The 21351-nt window shown below is 47.7% G+C and overlaps 3 protein-coding genes across 5 annotated transcripts; 1 reads left to right on the forward strand and 2 right to left on the reverse strand.

Moving 5' to 3' along the window:
• On the reverse strand, positions 1-2563 carry LOC146551681 (uncharacterized). Its single transcript, XM_085257481.1, has 3 exons — positions 2129-2563; positions 1366-1881; positions 1-1200 (listed from the first exon to the last, which is right to left on the reverse strand). Exons 1-3 carry the CDS (start codon positions 2561-2563, stop codon positions 151-153), a joined length of 2001 nt encoding a protein of 666 aa, XP_085113607.1. The 3' UTR covers positions 1-150.
• A 5669-nt stretch (positions 2564-8232) lies between these two features.
• Positions 8233-14761, reverse strand: lrrc57 (leucine rich repeat containing 57). 3 transcript variants are annotated; one of them, XM_085256447.1, is made up of 6 exons: positions 14621-14761; positions 11698-11958; positions 9730-9865; positions 9212-9480; positions 8742-8927; positions 8233-8657 (listed from the first exon to the last, which is right to left on the reverse strand). In XM_085256447.1, the coding sequence occupies exons 2-6, from the start codon at positions 11779-11781 to the stop codon at positions 8616-8618; spliced, it is 717 nt and encodes a 238-aa protein (XP_085112573.1). In that variant the 5' UTR covers positions 11782-11958; positions 14621-14761; the 3' UTR covers positions 8233-8615. The 3 variants fall into 3 exon arrangements, with proteins under 3 accessions (XP_085112573.1, XP_085112572.1, XP_085112574.1); XM_085256446.1 differs by lacking the exon at positions 14621-14761 and adding an exon at positions 13419-13600; XM_085256448.1 differs by lacking the exon at positions 14621-14761 and adding an exon at positions 13034-13317.
• Positions 14319-21276, forward strand: haus2 (HAUS augmin like complex subunit 2). The gene is made up of 7 exons (XM_085256449.1): positions 14319-14471; positions 14758-14844; positions 18526-18624; positions 20053-20122; positions 20240-20372; positions 20442-20550; positions 21094-21276. The coding sequence occupies exons 2-7, from the start codon at positions 14758-14760 to the stop codon at positions 21205-21207; spliced, it is 612 nt and encodes a 203-aa protein (XP_085112575.1). The 5' UTR covers positions 14319-14471; the 3' UTR covers positions 21208-21276.
• The last annotated feature ends 75 nt before the right edge of the window (positions 21277-21351 follow it).

Raw genomic sequence — 21351 nt, forward strand, 5'->3', positions numbered from 1 at the left:
ATCGCACACAGGAGGGAAGAACAGCTGATCTGAATACACATGATGACTGGAGGACACAAGCTGAACACAATGACAACAGACACAGACTTTCAGAACAAAACAGGAAATCTAGAACCCGAACCGGACACAAGGGGGGAGGACACAGAATAACTAGAACAGAGGGAAATAATCACAAAACACAAAACGCTGGGTCAACGACCCAGGACCATGACAGTACCCCCCCTCCAAGGGCTGGCTCCAGACAGCCCAAAACAAAAACAGACGACCAACCCAGGGCGGGCGGCGGGGGCCCAGGACGGAGGGACCAACACAAGCTCCAGCGAACCGAGAGAATTGTCCAAAACAAAAACACACATGCTGGAGCACGAGAACAAAACACAGTTCAGGAGGCCGGCCCGGAGGCTGACAACTCAGAAGTCCAGGACAGTTCATCTTCTGAGGCCGGCCACGTCGGCGACGTAGATCCATAAGCCGACCGAGCGGAAGGCAGCGGTGGCGGAGTGGAGGCAGTTCAGGGGGCCGACCGTGCACACGGCAGCGGCGGCAACGGGGAAACCGTTCAGGCGGCCGACCGTGCGGACAGCAACGGCGGCGACGAGGAAACCGTTCAGGCGGCCGACCGTGCGGACAGCAATGGCGACGATGACACAAGTCTGGAGGCCGACCGCGCGGAAGGCAGCGGCGGCGTCTAGGAGGTCGTCCATATTGACGATGACGCTCCACCAGCGGCCTGGTAGATGACCGCCGATGTCGAGGCGGCAGTTCGGGACCCGAAGGTGGCGTGGCCGTTGCAGCACCAGACGAGACCGAAGCAGAGGCCGGACCAGACGAGGCTGAAGCAGAGGCCGGACCAGGCGAGGCTGAAGCAGAGGCCGGGCCAGGCGAGGCTGAAGCAGAGGCCGGGCCAGGCGAGGCAGATGACGATGCTGCAGCCGGGCCAGGCGAGGATGAAGGCTCGGAGGCTGCAGCTGGCGAGGACGATGAGGCTGCAGCAGGCGACGGCGTGGAAGCCGGAGACTGTAGCGCTGCAGGCGTGGAAGAAGCTGCTGCTGCCCGTGGCGTGGATGAAGCTGCAGCTGGCGAGGATGATGAGGCTGCAGTTGGCAGCTGGACGGGCTCCTCGGGCCCTCCAGCTGACGAGGCAGGAGGCTGGCTAGGTTCTCCTGAACCTCCAGCTGACGAGTCTTGAGGCTGGACGGGCTCCTCGGGCCCCCCAGCTGACGAGTCTTGAGGCTGGACGGGCTCCTCGGGCCCCCCAGCTGACGAGACAGGAGGCTGGACGGGCTCCTCGGGCCATCCAGCTGGCGAGACAGGAAGCTGGGCGGGCTCCTCGGGCCCCCCAGCTGACGAGGCAGGAGGCTGGACGGGCTCCTCGGGCCCCCCAGCAGGCGAAGCAGGCGGCTGGACGGGCTCCTCGGGCCCCCCAGCGAAAACAGTCTCTGGACCAGTGGGCACCGGGGCCCCTGGAACACACAGGTCAGAACCAGTAGGCGCACGGGCCTCTGGCAGGCACAGTTCAGAACCAGCAGGCGCACGGGCCTCTGGCAGGTACGGGTCAGAACCAGTAGGCGCACGGGCCTCTGGCAAACACAAGGCAGACTGCAGCTGCACAGAGCATTGACCCAGCTCGGGCAGCGACAGCCGGATACAGTCCTCAGCTGGCTTCTTAATCTCCAGGGGTCCAGAGTCGGCCGGGGGCTGGGACCCAGCCTCTGGGGAGGCCCTGGAGTGTGTCACAGTCTCTGGGCTGGCCAGCTTTTGAGGACTGATTACAATATTATGTGGTGTGTCTCTCTGCTTGACATGAACAGGTGAAAAATAGTTCTTTCCGGGTTGGATGGACTTAACTTGTTGTGCAGGAGGAGTTGGTGACAACGATGGCTGAATAGGTGATAATAAGGCGGATGAGTCTCTTGTCAACTGAGCTATTGACTGAGCTATGGATTGTAACCAAGTGTCTAATAGGTCTGGCTGTGACTGTAATGGGGGTGACGGTTGAGTGGCTAACTGAGCTAGTGGCTGCTGGGCAGCTAACTGAGCTACCGGCAGGGCAGCCGACTCAAAAAAACACAGCCCCGGAATAAACAGACACACAGTCCAAAACAGAAAAAGGGTCCTTTTCACTCACCACAGCTGGCAGTTCCAAAGTCCTAGTCTTCGGCTGTGGGGTGATGCGCCGACGGCGCGATCGTCGCTTCCTCCCGGGCAAAACCTCCGGCGGGCCGGGCAAAACCTCCGGCGGGCCGGGCAAAACCTCCGGCGGGCCAGGCAAAACCTCCGGCGGGCCAGGCAAAACCTCCGGCGGGCCGGGCAAAATCTTCGCCGCCGGGCTGAGTTGGGAAGCGGTAGCGGCTGGTGGGTGAAGGTGCAGTTCGTTGAGTATGAAGTCCTGTGCGAGCGGGTGAAGAGAGTCCAGCAGCCAGGAGTGAGCAGAGATGAGCTGCTGTAGCCTGGCTTCTACAACGCGGAGACACTCTTCCCCCTCATGCTCGAGCCATAGGTTAACAGAGCCAATTAGTTCCTCCCGAAGCTCCTCGGGAGGTGCGGATGCCGCTGGGTCCATGTTTGGTCGGCTCGTACTGTCACGGCTGGCGGAATGAGCCGTGTGGTGTGGAGGAAAGGGAGGACCCAAAATGCAGCAGTGACTGATGATACGAGTGATGTTTATTTACAAAGTGACAATGGCAGAAACAGGCAGTGAGGCATGACAAAACGACTGAAGAAACCTAAACTGGGAGAACTAAATGACAAACCTGAGACCATACAAAAGGGGTGCGGGGCAGAGAGACGCAGAGACAGGAACACCATAGAACGCAGACGAGCCGACAACGAACACAGACCGACACCCACTATATATACACACACACACACACACACACAAGGTAATCGGGTAATCGCACACAGGAGGGAAGAACAGCTGATCTGAATACACATGATGACTGGAGGACACAAGCTGAACACAATGACAACAGACACAGACTTTCAGAACAAAACAGGAAATCTAGAACCCGAACCGGACACAAGGGGGGAGGACACAGAATAACTAGAACAGAGGGAAATAATCACAAAACACAAAACGCTGGGTCAACGACCCAGGACCATGACAGAAACAGAGTAGAAATATTCTTTATTGTCCCTCATTGGGGAAATTGGCATGTTGTGAAGCGCTCCGACTGTTCCGGGAGAGCAGAAAAGTCCATTTACACAGAAGGAACGAATAAAGAACGAGAACGAACTGGGCAAACTTACAACATGAAAAAATGAATACTTATGAATAGCTTAGTCTGGGCCAAAGAAATGTGAAGCTTTTCTAAAGCGCTTAAAAGCAACAATAACTACTTACAGAAAATGGAAAAACTGCAAATACCAGCAGGATGTAAACAACTTATTGTGTTTGATGGTTATAAAGTCTAACAGGTACTGAGAGGAAGGACCTGCAGCGTGAGCATCAGGCGTGGGGTGGAGACACTGCCCGACCCCCTGCACTGGGTTGACGGGGCATCCAAGGACAGAGCCGGCCTTCTTATCCAACCGCTTCCTCTCAGCTGTAGACGAGCTGCTGTTCCAACAGACAACACCACGAAGGTAAAAAAAAAAAAAAAAGTCTTCAGGAGCGCCCACTGCAGTCCAAAGATCTCAGTATCCTCAGCAGGTAGAGTCCACTCAACACTTCCTGTAACGAGCATCAGTGTTTTACTCCAGTCCAGTTTGTTGTTCAGGTGAACACCCAGGTACTTATTAGAGTCCACTATCTCAGTGTCAGTTCCCGGGATGTTCCCCGGTGTGGGTGTGGTGGGTGTGCAGAAATCCACCGTCACTAATAAAGCACATTATCAAACAAACAGGCTCGTTATAAAAAGCTTCTGGTGATCTATGAAGTGAACAGCTGATAAATGTTAAAGTCATATAGCTGCTTGCTAACACAAACATGCAATCAGCCAATCGCAGAGCAGCAGTTCAGTGTCACTCCTGTAAGAACAGGAACTGAGGCTGAGGTTCACACAGGCTGTGTCCCAATCCAGCGACCGCACGCTTGAAGTACACGCACTTCGTGGACTACGTACGGCGCGTACTACGAAGTGCGGAAGTGAGAGGCTTGTGAAATGGGTCTGGCCTGCGTCGCGCTACTCAGGTTGCCTAGCAACCATGATACTAACAGCTGGAAACGTTTCATACAGCTTTGTGTGACAGAAATGAAGGAGAACAAAATGTTTTGTTGTTCGTTCATTTTTTTTATGACATCACTTTGATTAGTTGAGTATCTGAGGCTGAGACCACAGGACTGTGAAACATGATAGTTGGGCTTCATTTCTGTACTGAACAGTCATTTAAGATTAGTTAGTAAATAACAATTAGCTAATGTTGTTCATGAGACTAAAATCATCTCACTGTGGTAATGTAAATATAATATGGCCAATATTATAGTTATTGTCAGATTATTATGATATATTACAGCAGTGAACATGAACTCTGTGCCAAATACTGAGCTTCAGTAAAGATTCAAGTTGCAGCTATTTATATTTCCTGTCACCTTAAATCTTCACTCAAAGACACTCAAGTATCTTTGACAGTGTATCTATAGATGTATTATATATAAGAGACAAATGTCGTTCCTTCAGTATGCTGGCATTACTGAATTTGGCTCAATGCTTACATATATGTGTAAAAAGAAAATGTACGAGCTGTGATAACTGTGTCTGATAGAATGAAGAGTAGACTGATATATGAAATATTCCTTTATTGGGTGAGAAAATCAGACCATGTCATAACTGCTTTAAGTCATACAGAATAGATATCAGAGCCTTAAACAGGCTGACTTCTGCTAAATGGGTCAAACTGGGCAGAAAGTATCCGAACACATAACATCCTTATAGAATGTGATGTAACACTATAGATCAACTTACCTCAGAATATATAAAGCATATAAACAATTACAGCAATATGTATGTGAGGACTCAGGGCTGTGTGTCGGACAGGGTCGTCTGCAGCACGCGGGCCCCACAGGGAACGGTTCTGGCACCGTTCCTTTTCACCATCTACACTGCAGACTTCTCCCACAACTCCACCCAGTGCTTCCTGCAGAAGTTCTCTGACGACTCTGCAATGATGGTCCACTCCAGAGTTCTCCAGCTTGTCCTTCAGGACCATGGGAAGAATGGTGTTGAAGGCACTGGAGAAATCAAAGAACATGATTCTCACAGTGCTCCCAGCGATCTCGAGGTGAGAGAGGGAACGCTGCATGAGGTGAATGACAAGTTTAATGTTCAGAAACCTAAAGTATGTATCAGCAGCAGAATGGAGCTAAAAATAAATGTTTGTTTCAGTTCTATGAAGCTTTGAGTATTTTGGATTAGTAGCACTGCTGTGTTTGTTGCATGCGGAGAGTTCCGCCGTTTAAATAATGCCACGGAGAATGACCGTTACCCCATCCCCCACATTCAGGATTTTTCTGCCAATCTCGCCGGAATGTCGATTTTTTCTAAAATTGACTTGGTGCGGGGGTATCACCAGGTTCCCGTGCGCGCCGAAGACGTTCCTAAAACCGCTGTCATTACCCCCTTCGGCTTGTTCGAGTTTTTGCGCATGCCGTTTGGCCTGAAAGGTGCCGTCCAGACCTTTCAGCGGCTGATGGACTCCGTTTTGCGTGGGCTGCCATTCGTTTTTGTTTATCTGGACGATATATTGGTGGCCAGCTGCTCAGTGAGCCAGCACGAGTCCCATCGGCGCCAGGTTTTCCAGCGTTTGGCAGCACACGGCCTGATCATCAACCCTTCCAAGTGCCAGTTTGGGTTGCCTGTTCTGGATTTCCTCGGGCACCGCATTTCCGCTGAAGGTGTGGTTCCGTTGCCCGACAGAGTCCAGGCTGTTTCGGCTTTTCCACGTCCCACGTCGGTTAAAGCGTTGCAGGAGTTCTTGGGGATGATAAATTTTTACAGCCGCTTTCTCCCCAGAGCTACCCACCTGCTACAGCCACTCTATGCTGCCTTGAAAGGTAAAACAGCCAAAGATCCGGTTGACTGGCTGCCGGAACACGTCTGTGCGTTTTCCGCAGCCAAGTCTGCGCTGGCTGACGCCGCCCTGCTGGCCCACCCGCTTCCGTCGGCGAAGATCGCGTTGACCACCGACGCCTCTGACGTGGCAGTGGGTGGGGTGTTGGAACAGCGGGTTTCAGATCTCTGGCAACCGCTCGCCTTTTTCAGTCGTACGCTCCGGGATGCTGAACGCAAGTACAGTGTTTTTGACAGGGAATTGCTGGCCCTGCACCTCGCGACACGACATTTTCATTTTTTCCTTGAGGGTCGCAACTTTACTGCGTACGTTGACCACAAACCTTTGACGTTTGCGATGTCCAAGGTCTCTGACCCATGGAGCGCACGCCAGCAGCGCCAGTTGGCAGCCATTTCAGAGTTTACCACAGACATTCAGCATGTGGCTGGTAAGTCCAATCACGTCGCTGACTGTCTCTCACGTGTGTTGGTTTCTCCGGTGTATGTCGGCATTGACTACGCTGCCATGGCCGCCGAGCAACGTGCTGACCCGGACGTCCTTGCCCTTCAGTCAACAAAAACGGGCCTCGTGCTGGAGGACACCCCGGTGTGGGACGGCGGTCCGCACCTTCTTTGCGACGTTTCCACCGGCCACCCCTGCCCGGTGGTTCCCCTTTCGTGGCGTCGTCGTGTTTTTGACTTGGTGCATGCCCTCTCTCATCCCGGCGCCCGGGCTTCGGTCAAGCTGGTCAGCGTCAGGTTTGTTTGGCTGGGTCTTCGCAAGACGGTGAAAGAATGGGCGGCGGTTTGTTCAGTTCAGCCGTTCCAGCCGTTTGCTTAAGCCCCGGGTCCTGGACTAGTTCTGCTGGGTGTTCGGGGGGGGGGGGGGCGCATGTGTGGTGGACCACTAGAGGGCTCCACTCACACCCAGTGTATAGGAAGTATGTCCCTGTGTTTTGTAGCGCGATATGCGCAGTTGATGTTGGAGACGAATAAAGAAGGAGTGAGAACTGAGAGCTCTGTGTCGTTGATGCTTACCTCCACAAGCTCAGTATTTGACACAGAGTTCAGGCTCACTGCTGTAATATATCATAATAATCTGACAATAACTATAATATTGGCCATATTATATTTACATTACCACAGTGAGATGACTTTAGTCTCATGAACAACATTAGCTAATTGTTATTTACTAGCTAATCTTAAATGACTGTTCAGCACAGGAATGAAGCCCAACAATCATGTTTTACAGTCCTGTGGTCTCAGCCTCAGATACTCAACTAATCAAAGTGATGTCATAAAACATGAACGAACAACAAAACATTTTGTTCTCCTTCATTTCTGTCACACCAGCTGTTAGTATCATGGTTGCTAGGCAACCTGGCCAGCGCGACGAAGGCCAGACCCATTTCCGCGAAGTGCGCGTACTAGGAAGCGCTGCGGTCGCTGGATTGGGACACAGCCTGCCTGCCCATCTCATCCTCTGATGTGTCAAAGCTCAGATGGCCCCCTCAGTCACGGATCTCAGCCCAGCAGGATGTGGAGGAACGGGAGAGCCGTATTATTGATGCGGCAGCTCTCTGATGATGTCTGCAAGCAATGTTTCTACCAGTTTCTGGTGCAGGACACACCCGTTCTCTTTAACGGCGCAGCGACCCATTTGGGATCCCCTTTCCGGCGTATTGCTCGCGCTTCATAAGCTCGCATGCTTGGTGGGACGTCACCCTTTAACTGAGTTTTTATTAAAAGGAAGTGAAATTCTCCATCAGTAATAATAAAAGGTGTTTCTTTACCAAAGAATTTTCTCAGGTGGACCCGGGCGTCTGGTGGGAAGGAGAACCAATCAGCACGCAGGAAAAGAGAAGTTTGACTGCTTCCTAAATATGGGACGAGAGATGTTCATCTGACAGCTGGCACAGGCTGAGCAGTCATTAGCGCGGAGCTTAAACCACAGAGGGATTAACAGCCTTCTGCGTGTTAGTCTTCAGCATTTAAATAGACAGAAGAAGAAGACTTAAGATGAACTTCCTGCCGCGCACCGCACCTCAAAAATCAAACTTTACTGACTTTTCCATTACTGTCAGATCAGCTGGGCCAGTTAACATGAAAGGATCATTCTGTTTATTATTGATCATCTGATTAGGTCCTTCATTAGTAGTTTATATTGATTACAGCTGAGGAAACGGCTACTCAGACACAGAAAACATCTGGAAACTTCCAGCTGTTAACTCTTCACACACACACGTTTTGTTTTAGACGTCTTTAATAGCTGTTAATAATTAATAATCAATCAACCGGCTGCTGACATTTTACAAAGCATGTTTCTACAAGGTTAACTAAACACTTGCACTGTTTTCTCTGTCCATGACTGAGTGAACAATAAAGTTTGATGCAGTCAAACATGGCACCGGTCCTCTTCTTCAGTGTCGTGAAACCTGTCCTGTCTCCATGGTGCTCTGGAGGTTTGGATTTCTGGGGGGCGCTGTGAGGAGTCCCGGCTGCTGTAGTCTGGTTTCTAGCAGCAGCAGAAGCAGCAGCTGTGGGAAGTGCAGGGGTAAGAGGGGCGGAGCTTCAGCCGAGCCCACCTCCAGGTGAACCTCACAGATCCAGACTCTGCATTGAGGGTTCTCAGGCAAACTTCTTCTTTGTGGCCGTGAAACGCTCCATGTACTGAGGAGGAAACAGAGCGTCATCAGAGACCGCAGGAGGACTCGCAGCCTTGGACTCGATCTGGTCTCAGACCGCAGCACTGACCTGATCGTATCCCTCCAGGTCCCGGAGTTTCTTCACCTCAAACAGGTTTCCCTCCACCGAGAACAGGGACACCTGGGACTCGTTCAGGATGGACTGAGGGATGGAGGAGAGCTCCAGGCAGTTCTCCTCCAGGCGGAGGACCTTCAGACGGGGACAGCGGGAGACCTCCGCCGACACCACCGAGATCTGGACCGAGAATAGAGGACCGGGTTAGTACAGAGGAACAACACCAGACCCGGGCTGGGATTATCAGAACCTCCTTGGAAGTCTGTGGGATAGAAAGCTGTGGGAGACGTCATGGAGTGACCGATCAGTAATTATTGATAACTGATTGATTAAGCACCTTTGGAGAACTGTTGTTGTGGTGCTTTATAAGTAAAACTGATATTTAATACTGGGTGAATTGACAGCACAGGGTCAGCCCTTCCAGGCTTTCCTCCTGGTTCTGGTTCTTTGGTGGACTTACAGACCTGGTTCTGGTTGAGGTTGATCTCGATGACCTGCAGCTCGGACACCTCTGCAGGGACGTTCTGGATCTTGTTTCGGGACAGATCCAGCAAGTCCAGCTGCCTCAACGTTCCGAGTCCGGAGGGGAACTCTGAAATCTGGTTCCCGGCCAGGCTGAGGGTCCGCAGGGCTTTGAGCTGGCCCAGAGTGGGGGGCAGCTGCTGGATCCGGTTTCCATTCAGACTCAGGGTCTCCAGCTTCTTCAGCTTCCCGATCTCAGAGGGAATCCCAGCTGAAAACAGAACCACAACACAACCGGGTCTCACAGGTCTGAGCATCGGGGTGGATCCGGTTTGTTCTGCAGCTAAACCGGATCTAAAGACATACAATCTGGGGATTTTTAAGTCGTTCCAACCCTAAATTAAACTAAAAAAAGCATCCAAAGAGAACAAATCAAATGCTGAAACAATAATGTGGTTGCTTTTTGCTTAGCTTTAAAACACAGGTGTAAAGGTATAACTGCTGCGGGTGGAACACTCACCGAGCCGGTTAGAGTTCAGCGTCAGACTCTTGAGCTGGGGGAAGTTTCCGATGGTGGCAGAAAGGACCTCTATCTTGTTCCCGGACAGATCCACCGTCCTCAGGTTGGCCGTGAGCCTCTGCAGCTCCTCTGGAAACTGAAAGCAGACCGAGACCAGGACAGGCAACTCAGGACAAGCGGGACAGGCGACTCGGGACGCTGTCTGTTTTGTATAGGTTAAGCTTGGTATGATCAGGCCCTGGGGTGTCACACTCTAATGGTGGCGAGTGTAGGGCTGCTCGATTATGGCAAAAATGATAATCGCGATTATTTTCACTGAAATTGAGATCTCGATTATTTGACGATATTTATTTAACAATAACAATGTATTGAATAATGACTTTAAAGATTGTCAAAAAATAATATAAAATAGTGTGCAAATACTGATAACAGTGCAAATGTTTGCAATATAAAAAATGAATGAAAAATGTAAACATCTATGTTTAGTGAACTTTGCAGTGTTGCTCTGTGGTGCAGCTACTCCACCATAGCAAAGTTTACACACTGTGTCTACTTGATCCACGTCTGACTCCGCGAACCCATAATGTTTCCACACCACTGAAGTTTTCTTTACCTCTCTTTTCAACCAACGGCAGTCACTCTCCTCTCCAAATAACTTCTGCTTAGCTTTCCGAGCTTCCCTCGGGTCCTCTTAATTGTTGTGAGGCGTGTTCGAAATGCAGAGAGGTACGCTCGATTTGCCACACGGAGCAGCGCAAGAGTAAAGCACGAGGGAGGGGCTAATAATCGGCTCAGTCATTTTTAATGATCGTTGAAAGCCCAGATCGTAATCGTGATTAAAATTCGATTAACTGAGCAGCCCTAGGCGAGTGTACGCCTACATGCTGCAGCTCTGAGCTCTCCAGTTCTGTGTGTTTTTTTTTTTTTGTCATTTTGTGTTTTTTGCTTTGTGATTTAGACAAAAACAAATGAGGAGGTGCCAGATAGCGATCCACAAGATGGACGAAATCGAACCGCAGCTGGCCACCAACAGACTTGTCTGAAACTGCTGTGTATCGATCATAACGGAAACACGGCTCCCGATGCTACCATCCAGCTACTGGACTGGACTCTCCATCATCAGGACCACATAAAGAGTCAGGAAAGAACCAAGCGGAGGACTCTGCATCGTCACACATAACAACTGGTGGACACACAGCTGAGTCCTCGACAGCTTCAGTTGCCCGGACTTATCCTCTGTCAAGTCGGCTGCAGAGCTTTTACAATAGTACACATAGCTCCTGTTGCTAAGGTCAGCATGGCTCTAAGCTGCACAGTACCAACGGATGCAGATACATCCGGATCGGGCCGTCATCATTGCTGGTGATTTTAACAACTGTTTAAAGACGGTTCCTGACTTCTCACAGTAGGTGGAAAGTGCCACCAAAGGGAAAAACACAGCAGGCCATCTTCTTCTGACCATGTGGACAGGATCCAGGATTCCTGACTCCCAGGAACCCACACAGGAGCATCTCCTGGACTGCCCACACCACCACCACGGTGAAGAAAGCTCAGCAGGCGAAACAGGTTACAGTCGAATCCTTCAACCACTCCGCCATAGAAGGCCTGCTGTCATATTGTATCACAAGCTCCTCATACACGCACAAAAATAGACTCCAACGCATCATAAAGACTGCACAAAAAAGTTACAGACCCAGCTCCCACCCCTTCAGCAAATCGCAGATAAACACCATCTGGGCAGGTGTAGAAAAGGTGATCACCTGCTGATTCATTCGTTTTTATACATGTGTGAACACGTTTCTGTGTGTGTTTGTTCTGCATCCCGGCGATACCACTCCAGTTTCATGCAATGACAGTAAAGGCTCTGAACTGAAAGGAGAACTGTCCAATCACAGGCTGCCCGGACTGAGACGTCTGACGCGTCAAACGGGTGTTTAAATCTTTCTGTGCATGTGTGAGTCAACTCACCTCCTGCAGACCTTTCCCCGTCAGCTGAAACACTCCCGTCTTCTGGGAGGTTTCAAGGTGAGACTTCAGCGCGCTGTTCCCCATCTGCACCCGCAGCCAGGTACCAGCCCTCCACTTGCAGGGCCACCCGAAGTCCTTCCAGACAGGCTGATGGATCAGCTGACAGCCGTATCAGCGCTCCTCCTCGTCAGCAGGTATTGATGAGATCAGACAGTGAATCCCTGCAGGTGAACAGTCTCTCAGGTGTCCTCGCTCACAGACCTGTGAACATGTTTGTGTTTATTTATTTTTATTTTTTTGCCTTAGATACCGAAATAGTATTTTAATTTACATCCGAGTCATAAAGAGAGAATATTTACAACTATAGAAGCAATTGAAACAATCACATAATCCGAAATAAGAAAAACAAACAAAACCAACAAACCTACAAACAAAAAAAAAACCCAAAAAACCGGATGTGTTGGTAGGGGGTGATCCTATAAATATATACTCTCATACATCACAGTTATTGGTTTGTAAAAATAAAATCTGGCCTATGAGGCGTGATATATTTGACCCAGTTTTCCCAGTATGATGTAAATTTCTCCAGCTTGTGGTTAACAGAAGCTGTTATCTTTTCCATGTTATAGATTTCCATTGTGAATGTTTGTGTTTATTAGTGAGATTTGAACAGAGGCAGCGTGCAGATGTTTCACTCTGAAACTGAAGACTGAAGAACAAAGTGAATATTCAGAGAAAAGCTCTGCATGGGCTGCTGCTGAGCTCACAGACGTGCTTTGTCTCCACGTCCCGCAGCATCATGCCAACGTAAGGCTCCGAGTTTGGCTTGAAAACCCTGATTCTTTTCTCTAAGCGACCCGTCCTGACCTGAGCTGAGGGAAACAGTATCAATATCCACCTGTGCTGGGCGGCGTAGGATTTAAACTTTTTCCCATGTTGATGCACAGATGAACAGATCAAACACTCCCTGTGGATTAAAGGTGTTTTATAACAGAGAAGGCCTGCAATAACTCATTCACGTTAAAAATCCTCAGCTAACTAACATACAAACCATTAGCATCGTTAATAACTGCACTTCACCAAGCACCACGCTGACTCTGGCAGGCAGGCTTCCCTAAATTTACAACATTAATCTTCTAAATTTGCCGCTTTATCCCAATTTGACCATCAGTGGTCCTGACCCAGCTTTGTCAATAATGAGTGTGAGGGAAGAAACCGACTTATCATTGGCTTTCTACAGCACACCCCAGTAATGTGTAAAATGCATTAGTGTTGAAGCCTGAGCTCAGTAAACGCACTTGTGGGAAAACCTCCTCCTCTGTAGTGTTAAACACACCTGGAGTTCTCCACGGTCACCACAGGGGCCGCCAAATCCCCCAAACTGAGGCGTTCCAGATCAATGCTGTGGCAGCAGAGAGGGGCTTCAGCTTTAAGGTGGACTTTAAGAGGTATTTAAGGTGGTCAATTTCTTGCAGCGGGGCAACCTGATGCACACCCACACTCACACACCTGTCTCTCTAAAGCAGGCTAACGCTCACCCTTCAGCTGTTACAGGAGGTAAAGGTGAGTCACGTGTTCACCTGAGACCTGAGAGGTGACACACTCACCGTCAGCAGCCTAATCGGCCCCAGTCTCTCCTCACTGTAAACACACTGTAAACATTGATGCCACCGCCACCCTGCTAACAGTTGAGATAACCGGAAACGGCTCTGTTTACATACCGACACAATGTCGCCCTTTGACCCCAGTGTGCAAGTGTCGCGTGTCCAGGTGCTGTGCTTAAATTTATCCGATAAAAGGACAAAAAATAAAGATCAGTAGAAAAGTGAAGCTCGGAAGCCGCCCTGACTCTGCGCTCCTGCTTCTTCTTCTTCTTCTTCTCTAATGAAAGTCCCGCTCAGGGCTGCAACGCCGCCACCTGGTGACAGACGTCACTGAAATCCTGAACGACTTTCTTCTTGTCATGTGACCTCAGCAGGGTGTGACGTCAGATTTTGGTCCAGGATTAGGCAGAAAGACACGTTAGTTAGTTCCATCCAACATGTACATTTCAAGATTCTGCGACATTGATAGAAAATGTACCTTTTGTATAACTGAACTTGAAAGTGTTACTCATTTGTTTTATGGCTGTTCATATAGTGCCACATTTTGGAGAGAGCTTGAAAATTATATACTGTGCAAGACAACATACGAAATCAAAATTGAAGGGAAAAACATTATCACTTATTTTGAAACTAAAGGAAAAAAAATATGTGCCATTGTCAATCTTTATATCTTATTAGGGAAATTCCATATACATAAATGTAAATTTCAAAACTCAACCCCATCATTTAATTTGTTTTTGATTGAAATTGAATATTATTTAAAATCTCTTAAATTAACTTCCAATAAAAAAGGTTTATCATTGATTGAAATTCATTCAGAAATGTTTAACAAATGAGCTGTCACGACTTTCAAGTACTAAATTATGAAGTCTGTCACATTCCCCCCCCCCCCCCCCTTTTTTTCCCCTTTATTTATTTGTCCTTCTTATTTCATTGTACTGTATATTGTTACTTTTATTTGCCTTGTATGTCTACTGTTCACGCTGAACTGGAATGACTGGCTGTTCACTTTGTAATTTCAATAAAGTTTGAGAAAAAAAAAGATCTCTCTGGATCCTGAGGGGTCGCTGTTGCGGTCAGCAGCCGCCAAACGTTTTCGCTGAAGAAGAGAAACAGCAAAAACAAACGGTCGGGCGGGCAGCGGTGAGGTTCGGTTCTTCGGTTTTAACGGTAAGAAAAAGCTGGTAACCGACACTAGACTGTGTTTAACCGACCGCCAGAGGCAGCTGAACGGTGCCGGTGTGTCCGTTAAAAAAAGCCTTTTAAAGCTGCTTCAAAGTCCGTTTAAAAATGTGGAGATTTAGTTTGATGGCGCTTGCCTTCACACGCAGAGCTGTGAGCTGGAACCCAACAGGGTTCTGGTTCGGATAGATCCGGTTTCAGGTTTGAACACCTGGTCCAGGTGAATATCAGAGTCTGAGGCTGGTGTGGTTCAGGTGACGTTCCTGTCTTTCAGATGCATCAGTGGGATTTGTCTCCGTTCTCCGTGACTCCAGCTGCCAGCCTGCTTTCTAAGTGTGTCTCCGTGGGAGCACTGTCTCAGGTAAGGACACGAACAAGTGTTTAGGAGGCTGAGGCGGTCTGTCAGAGCAGCTTTACACTAGGGCTGCACGATTTTTTGGCTTAGAATTGAGATCACGATTCTCTTTTCCAGTATAAATATTTATTGCACTTATTAACTGCACATCAACTTCGTAACAGTTGAGACCGAACATAAAAACAATAAATAAACATTAAAAACAACAAATGTCTCACGTTTTGTTGTCGCCGCTAAATGTTGTACTGCTTGAAATTCCGTCTCCACCGTTGCTCGACACTGCGTGTATAGAGCAGGTAGTGCAACAATAGAAAAATAGTTGCGGGACAGCACTGTGTAGCGTTTGTCTAGGGTGTTGATCATTTTCCTAAATCCCTCGTTTTGCACAGTGTTGATGGGAGCCATATCTTTGGTCAGGTGATAAGTGATAGCCTCCGTAATTTCTTTGTGCCTGCGGGAGTTCGACGGGTATAGGGAAGCGCTGTATAAGGTTCCCGTTATTGATGTTTGGGTGGTTGACCGGTGTTCCAGATCTACTGGCGTTTAGATCAACTGGCGTTGGTCGAACAGATGTGTGGCAGTCTTGCGTTTCAGGAGCTCCTACCGACAAACCAGCAAAAAAAAAACGCCAAATGTGTCATCTGTGACACTTGTGAGGTTATCGCAAACACACTCCGTCAGTCTTGATGCTGTTGAACAACAAAATGTATAAAAATGTGGCGAGTTTACCTGGTGATATCCTCATGCGCGACGCGATCGCGAAAACAGCAAACAAGTAACACCACGCCGATGTTGTTCACAGGACAGCAAGAGTAAACGATCGGGAGACTCTTGTCGTCGTTATCGTTCCCCTCGCACGGTTTATTTCTCCGAATTCAGCGTTTTTGCTTCACAACTAAAGCGAGCAGTTTACTTTGTGCACTAACATGGAGTCGGGTCAACCAGCGCCACCTCTGGCCAAGTGCCACAGCCTACAGCCAGATCAACCTGTGACACATCTGCACCACGTTTGAATCAGTGTCATGCACATTTGTACCTTTCAATTGTGTCTGTTTGTGCGTCATGCAAATAAACCTTTGGAAAGAATGAAATGATATCATATATTCCTTATTGGCCTACATTTGTACAAAATTCCAAATTATATACACAAAGTCATAGAAATCACCACTCCAATTGGTCATCATGATTTTGATATTCTCTTTTTCCATAACAATGAAATACGCCTTGGACAAATATGACACATCAATATTTCATTAGTGTTGTCACATCACATCCTGTAAGCATCGTCTGTCTGTGTCTTTTCCCTGAAAATGAATATTTCCAGCCAATATAGGCAATTCATCAACATGGCTGGAGTTATATACAGTCTGTATAAGTGTGGTTAATCTAATGAAGATTTGTAAGGAGACGGCAGTTACTGTGAATTCACAGCAGTTACACAGTGATTAGTAATAAACAGAGCCAGTGAGAGTGAGTGGATTTAAGAAAGTCAGTGACTCAGGTGTGTTGCTTGGTTTGTCATCTGTTTGTGAGACTGGAGGAGACGTAGAAATCATTTGTTTTAAATCTTAGTTAGGAAGATTCCTGTTTGAAAACAAGCACTTTCTGTGAGGAATGCAAGAAGCACATCTGCAGAAAGCACATTTTGTCCAGCATGTGGACAAAATTGAAAATGTTGAGCATTGAAAAACTGAGAACGTTGGGCAAGTTCAAAATACGTGTTTGTAAGAACGAAAAACCAAATTGTTCCTAAAATAGTTATGGAAAGTCTAACTGTTGTATGTCTGTGTTCTACATGTTTATCTGATGGGAAAAAAAGTTGCTATTGTTTTATTGCAGTTTTTGGATAATTCTGAGTGGATTTACACAGTATGGATCTAAATGACCTGCAACAAAATCAATGTCAATTGTTTGTTCTTCAACATAATACAAGGGTTAATTTCCAAAACTTGCTTATGATCTTCAATTTGTAGCAGATCCACTATCACACAGCAGCTGGAGCAGTCTCCAATGGAGGTCAGTCCACTACTACCATAGCCTACTACTAGATTAACTTGTGACACATCTGCACCTGCTGCTATGATCACATTGAGTAGAGGCTGAGTGGCTGCACTAACCCCTGGTACATCCAAATCTGCCCACAAACATGTTGACAGGTGCAATGGCAGCAATGTGGATTGTCAACACTAAAAACAATCAGTAAGCAAAGACAACAGGGATCACTTTTTACTGTTTATTTAGCACCCACAACATTTGTCCACAACACTGCGTGGTACCACTTTCCACAGAAGGTGCATTCAATCTGCAAGATTGAATGAGATTGTCAGGGTCATTGTCTGACTGTTTATTACTAATCACCTGCAGTACATTCACAGTAACTGCCATCTCCTTACAAATGTTTATTAGATTAACCACACTTATACAGACTGTATATAACAACCAACTCTGAAATGTTCGTTTGCAGAGGGAAGACACAGGCAGACTATGCTAACGACATGTGATGTTACAACACTAATGAAATATTGATGTGTCATATTTGTCCAAGGCGTATTTCATTGTTATGGAAAAAGAGAATATCAAAATCATGATGACCAATTGGAGTGGTGATTTCTATGACTTTGTGTATATAATTTGGGATTTTGAACAAATGTAGGCCAATAAGGAATATATGATATCATTTCATTCTTTTCAAAGGTTTATTTGCATGACGCACAAACAGACACAATTGAAAGGTACAAATGTGCATGACACTGATTCAAACGTGGTGCAGATGTGTGTCACAGGTTGATCTGGCTGTAGGCTGTGGCACTTGGCCAGAGGTGGCGCTGGTTGACCCGACTCCATGTTAGTGCACAAAGTAAACTGCTCGCTTTAGTTGTGAAGCAAAAACGCTGAATTCGGAGAAATAAACCGTGCGAGGGGAACGATGACGACGACAACAGTCTCCCGATCGTTTACTCTTGCTGTCCTGTGAACAACATCGGCGTGGTGTTACTTGTTTGCTGTTTTTGCGATCGCGTGGCGCACGAGGATATCACCAGGTAAACTCGCCACATTTTTAAACATTTTGTTGTTCAACAGCATCAAGACTGACGGAGTGTGTTTGAGACAACCTCACAAGTGTCACAGGTGACACATTTGGCGTTTTTTTTTGCTGGTTTGTCGGTAGCAGCTCCTGAAACGCAAGACTGCCACACATCTGTTCGACCAACGCCAGTTGATCTAAACGCCAGTAGATCTGGAACACCGGGACGGATTTTCTCCTGTCACTCTCTCGTCATCCCTGACGTGCTCTCCGTTGTTTTTTCCCTGCTAATTTTAGCATCACACGGCACCGCTTCTGTATCACGTGGTATAAGGCTCCGCCCTTGTCATTTGTTGAGCAGGAAGAGTGAGCGCTTGTTTTCATGCAGATTACGTCCCGGATCAAAATGCGGTACAATCGTCGTCGTCTTTTTTTTTGTTTTGTTTTTTTTAATCGTTGTCATTTGGAAATGAGATGCACATAAGTATGAATCGAGATCGCGATTTTCTAACGATTAATCGTGCAGCCCTACTTTACACGGTTCAGAGGTGTCTGAGGACAGGTTCAGATCTGAGTGAGAGTTGACCTGTGTGATCCGGTTCTGATCCAGACTAAAGGTTGTGACTAAAATCTGAATCTGCTTCTGTCCCACCTGTCCTCAGGAGGAAATAGACTCCGCCTCCAGTGGTACAGGCCCCGTCTTTTCCTCTCATCTGCAGGAGGCTGAAGACCAAATCAGAATGCAGAAGCAGCTGGATGAGGTATGTGCATGCAGCTGTCTCGGGGATGTGCTGGGACGTTATGTCAGAGTGCAGAGCCCCGCCTGCTTCGATGCCTGAGCCGGATGTCGGCCAGATCGGATTTTTTAATTTTCTCAGGAGAAACGTTGTTTTGCTCTCCTGCCTGCAGCTCAGAGTGAATGATGTCATTCCTGAGGGATGACATCATCCACTCTAAGCTGACTGCAGTCTGTCACGCTCTGTCACCGTGAGAGACAGCCTCTGATTTGGGCCTAGTGCTGATGATGAGCACAGTCGTCATGTTTTTAAAGGCAGACTAAGAACCTCCACGGAGCAGCTTCGTGGATCCTGGTGTCTCTGATTGGCTGCTCACGGCGCCTTCACTTTGTTGTTTTCCTTTTCTAGTCGTGGTTAGCTAATTAAACTTTGGATTGTGTATCTTCTGCATTTTCTGAAGAAACTGCAGTGTGGATGCTGATAGCTGAATGTTAAGTTAAAAATGTTAAATAAACTGAAAAATACAGAATTTTTCACCTGAAAACAAAAGTTCAGAACTGCTGAAAGCTGACGATCACAGAGAAGAAAAAGTTGAAAAGTAGCCGAACATGTTTAAAATGTGCATTTGAAAAAGCCGAGTAATGACAGAAGAAAATTTAGAGTCAGAAAACATCTGAACGAATGTTAAAAGTTCAAAAAGTTTGAATCTGTTTGTTTTGAGAGTAAGTTGAATGAAAATTTGAAGATTCTCCCATTGAAATAGATTGTAAACTTTTGTTAAATAAAGTTGAATAATTAAACAAATATAAATGTTAAAGATGAGAAAAATACAAGTACACATGGTGGTTGAATGGTTTTTCTAAGTTGAGCGGCGTGAAGGAGATAGACGGCGAAAAACGTATGGAAGATGAAAAGTAGAAGAACAATACCGTGGATGCTTAATCAGCATCCACACTAATTACTAACTAGTCCCCTAACGCGCTGTAAGTCCCTCCTCTTGGCTTTGTAACTATTCCTACATTTCTGCAGCTTTCAGACTCATTCACAGGTTAATGACACCAGTAGCTAGTTTTGTATCTTGTAACTAGTCCTGTGCATCACAGCGGGTCTATGCTAGCATCTCCACAGCAGCAGTATCGCTTTATTAATAGATTCCTGTTTTGTACGTTGGCGTGCTCGGTGTGTCATTTATGAACACGTCTCACCAAACGCTTCCCATCGCAGAAACTCTGATTTGAGCACTGACGTCTTAAGCGCGTCGACTGCGGGCGGTGACAGGTGTGCGCTCGCTGTGGGTCCGGTCAGGAGAATGAGATGCTGTTGTGTGAATGAAACAGCTTTACCTGCAGGAGCTGTGTTAAAAAGACAGTGACTGCACCGGGGCTAGAAGTCATGTGACTGTGTCAGCTAACGTAAAGGTGTTTGTTTCCTGTTTGCTTCCTGTTCGTGCAGATGCGGCTGCGGCTGGAGCTGCTGCAGGTCGACGAGCAAAGCGCCGATGTCGCCCACAGCTTCCACCTCGGTGAGTCCAGGTGACGTCATCATCACATTCGAGGGGTCGATGTTTTTAAACCAACCTTCACTCCAGACCTTATTCTGAGCCACGCCCCCTCTGATCAGGTGCTTTTGTGTCCTGCAGCTCAGAGGTTCCAGATGCTGCAGATGCTCGGGGATCATATGCAGGAACTGCTGAGAGAGCAGAACAGTCTGAGGCAGCGACTCATGAAGCCGCTGGCTTGCACCAACCTGCCCGTGCACGCTCACCTGCACAGGTAATGCCTGATGCTCAGTGTGATTAAAGTGGTCCGTGGCACTCTGTAACGGTCTGTGGTGTGTTTCAGGTTCATGGTGGAGTCCCTGAAGCTGATGATGGACTTCATTGAGACTCTGGAGGAGAAGCTAAGCGCTGCCGACAGCAGGACCGCAGCCAGAGACCGTCTCGCTCTGCTGGTCAGTCACACGAACTCACTGGTTTGGGGATGGCAGTAGGCCACGCGGTACGCAGACAAACTAAAGCCGTGTGCCACTGTTCATTTGATACACCTGAGAGAATCTGTGTGTACCAGACTCCATTCACAAAAACAGGAAATTTACCTGAGAGAACAGGTGAGCTAGTGTCACCCTGAGGTCTGAACTCATTAGTTTGGATCATCACAGTCGAATGCAAACGTTTGTTTTCTGTGAGCTAAAAACCGATGTTTTATGAATGGAGTCTGGTGGGTTTGACATCAGCAATGTGGGGTATTGTACAGAAATGGGTCAGAGACGGGAGGCGGGGCTTGACTGAAAAAACTCTTTGTGCGATGCAGCATCAAGCTTTATTGATAAAAACAAATTAGTATTGTTGACTGGGCTCGTCTCTTGGCTCCGCCCTTGGCCACCTCCCTGTTCATGGTCATTTCCTGTCAGTCTCTCACACACTGAATAGCATCCTCCGATTGGCTGCAGAGTTCATCCCAGCTCAACTGTTACCTCTCTCTCTCTCTCTCTCAGGACTCCTCGCTCGCCCAGCTGCTGATCCAGGCCTCAGAGATGGAGACTTTGTCCAGTCAGATTCTTCAGTGGAAGTCAGTTGATGGATGCAACCTGGTGACCTCTGACCCCTAACCTTCATCATGTGTTGCACTTTGAATTTATTCTAGTAAACGTTTGCAATAAAATCTTTCACATTTTCCATATGCAGTTTCTGATTGGTTATTCAACACAGAAACAAGGTAACCTTTGACCTCTGCCTTGGTTTCAAAATGAGAG

Source organism: Mchenga conophoros, linkage group LG19 (genome assembly GCF_057382185.1).
Source record: "Mchenga conophoros isolate Kocher_MC1m ecotype Shallow Benthic linkage group LG19, M_conophoros_male_GT1.1, whole genome shotgun sequence".
NCBI lineage: Eukaryota > Metazoa > Chordata > Actinopteri > Cichliformes > Cichlidae > Mchenga > Mchenga conophoros.

Excerpts from the sequence above, each read along its gene's own strand:
- LOC146551681 (XM_085257481.1), bottom strand. The coding sequence starts at position 2,563 with ATGGACCCAGCGGCATCCGCACCTCCCGAGGAGCTTCGGGAGGAACTA. Across the intron at positions 1,882-2,128 it reads CTTTGGAACTGCCAGCTGTG|CCATCGTTGTCACCAACTCC; the intron begins GTGAGTGAAAAG and ends TCACCTATTCAG. Across the intron at positions 1,201-1,365 it reads CTGGGGGGCCCGAGGAGCCC|CCCGTCCAGCCTCAAGACTC; the intron begins GTCCAGCCTCCT and ends GGGCCCGAGGAG.
- lrrc57 (XM_085256447.1), bottom strand. The coding sequence starts at position 11,781 with ATGGGGAACAGCGCGCTGAAGTCTCACCTTGAAACCTCCCAGAAGACG. Across the intron at positions 9,481-9,729 it reads GCTGAACTCTAACCGGCTCG|CTGGGATTCCCTCTGAGATC; the intron begins GTGAGTGTTCCA and ends TTCTGTTTTCAG. Across the intron at positions 8,658-8,741 it reads ACCTGGAGGGATACGATCAG|TACATGGAGCGTTTCACGGC; the intron begins GTCAGTGCTGCG and ends TTTCCTCCTCAG.
- haus2 (XM_085256449.1), top strand. The coding sequence starts at position 14,758 with ATGCATCAGTGGGATTTGTCTCCGTTCTCCGTGACTCCAGCTGCCAGC. Across the intron at positions 14,845-18,525 it reads CCGTGGGAGCACTGTCTCAG|GAGGAAATAGACTCCGCCTC; the intron begins GTAAGGACACGA and ends ACCTGTCCTCAG. Across the intron at positions 20,373-20,441 it reads GTGCACGCTCACCTGCACAG|GTTCATGGTGGAGTCCCTGA; the intron begins GTAATGCCTGAT and ends GGTGTGTTTCAG.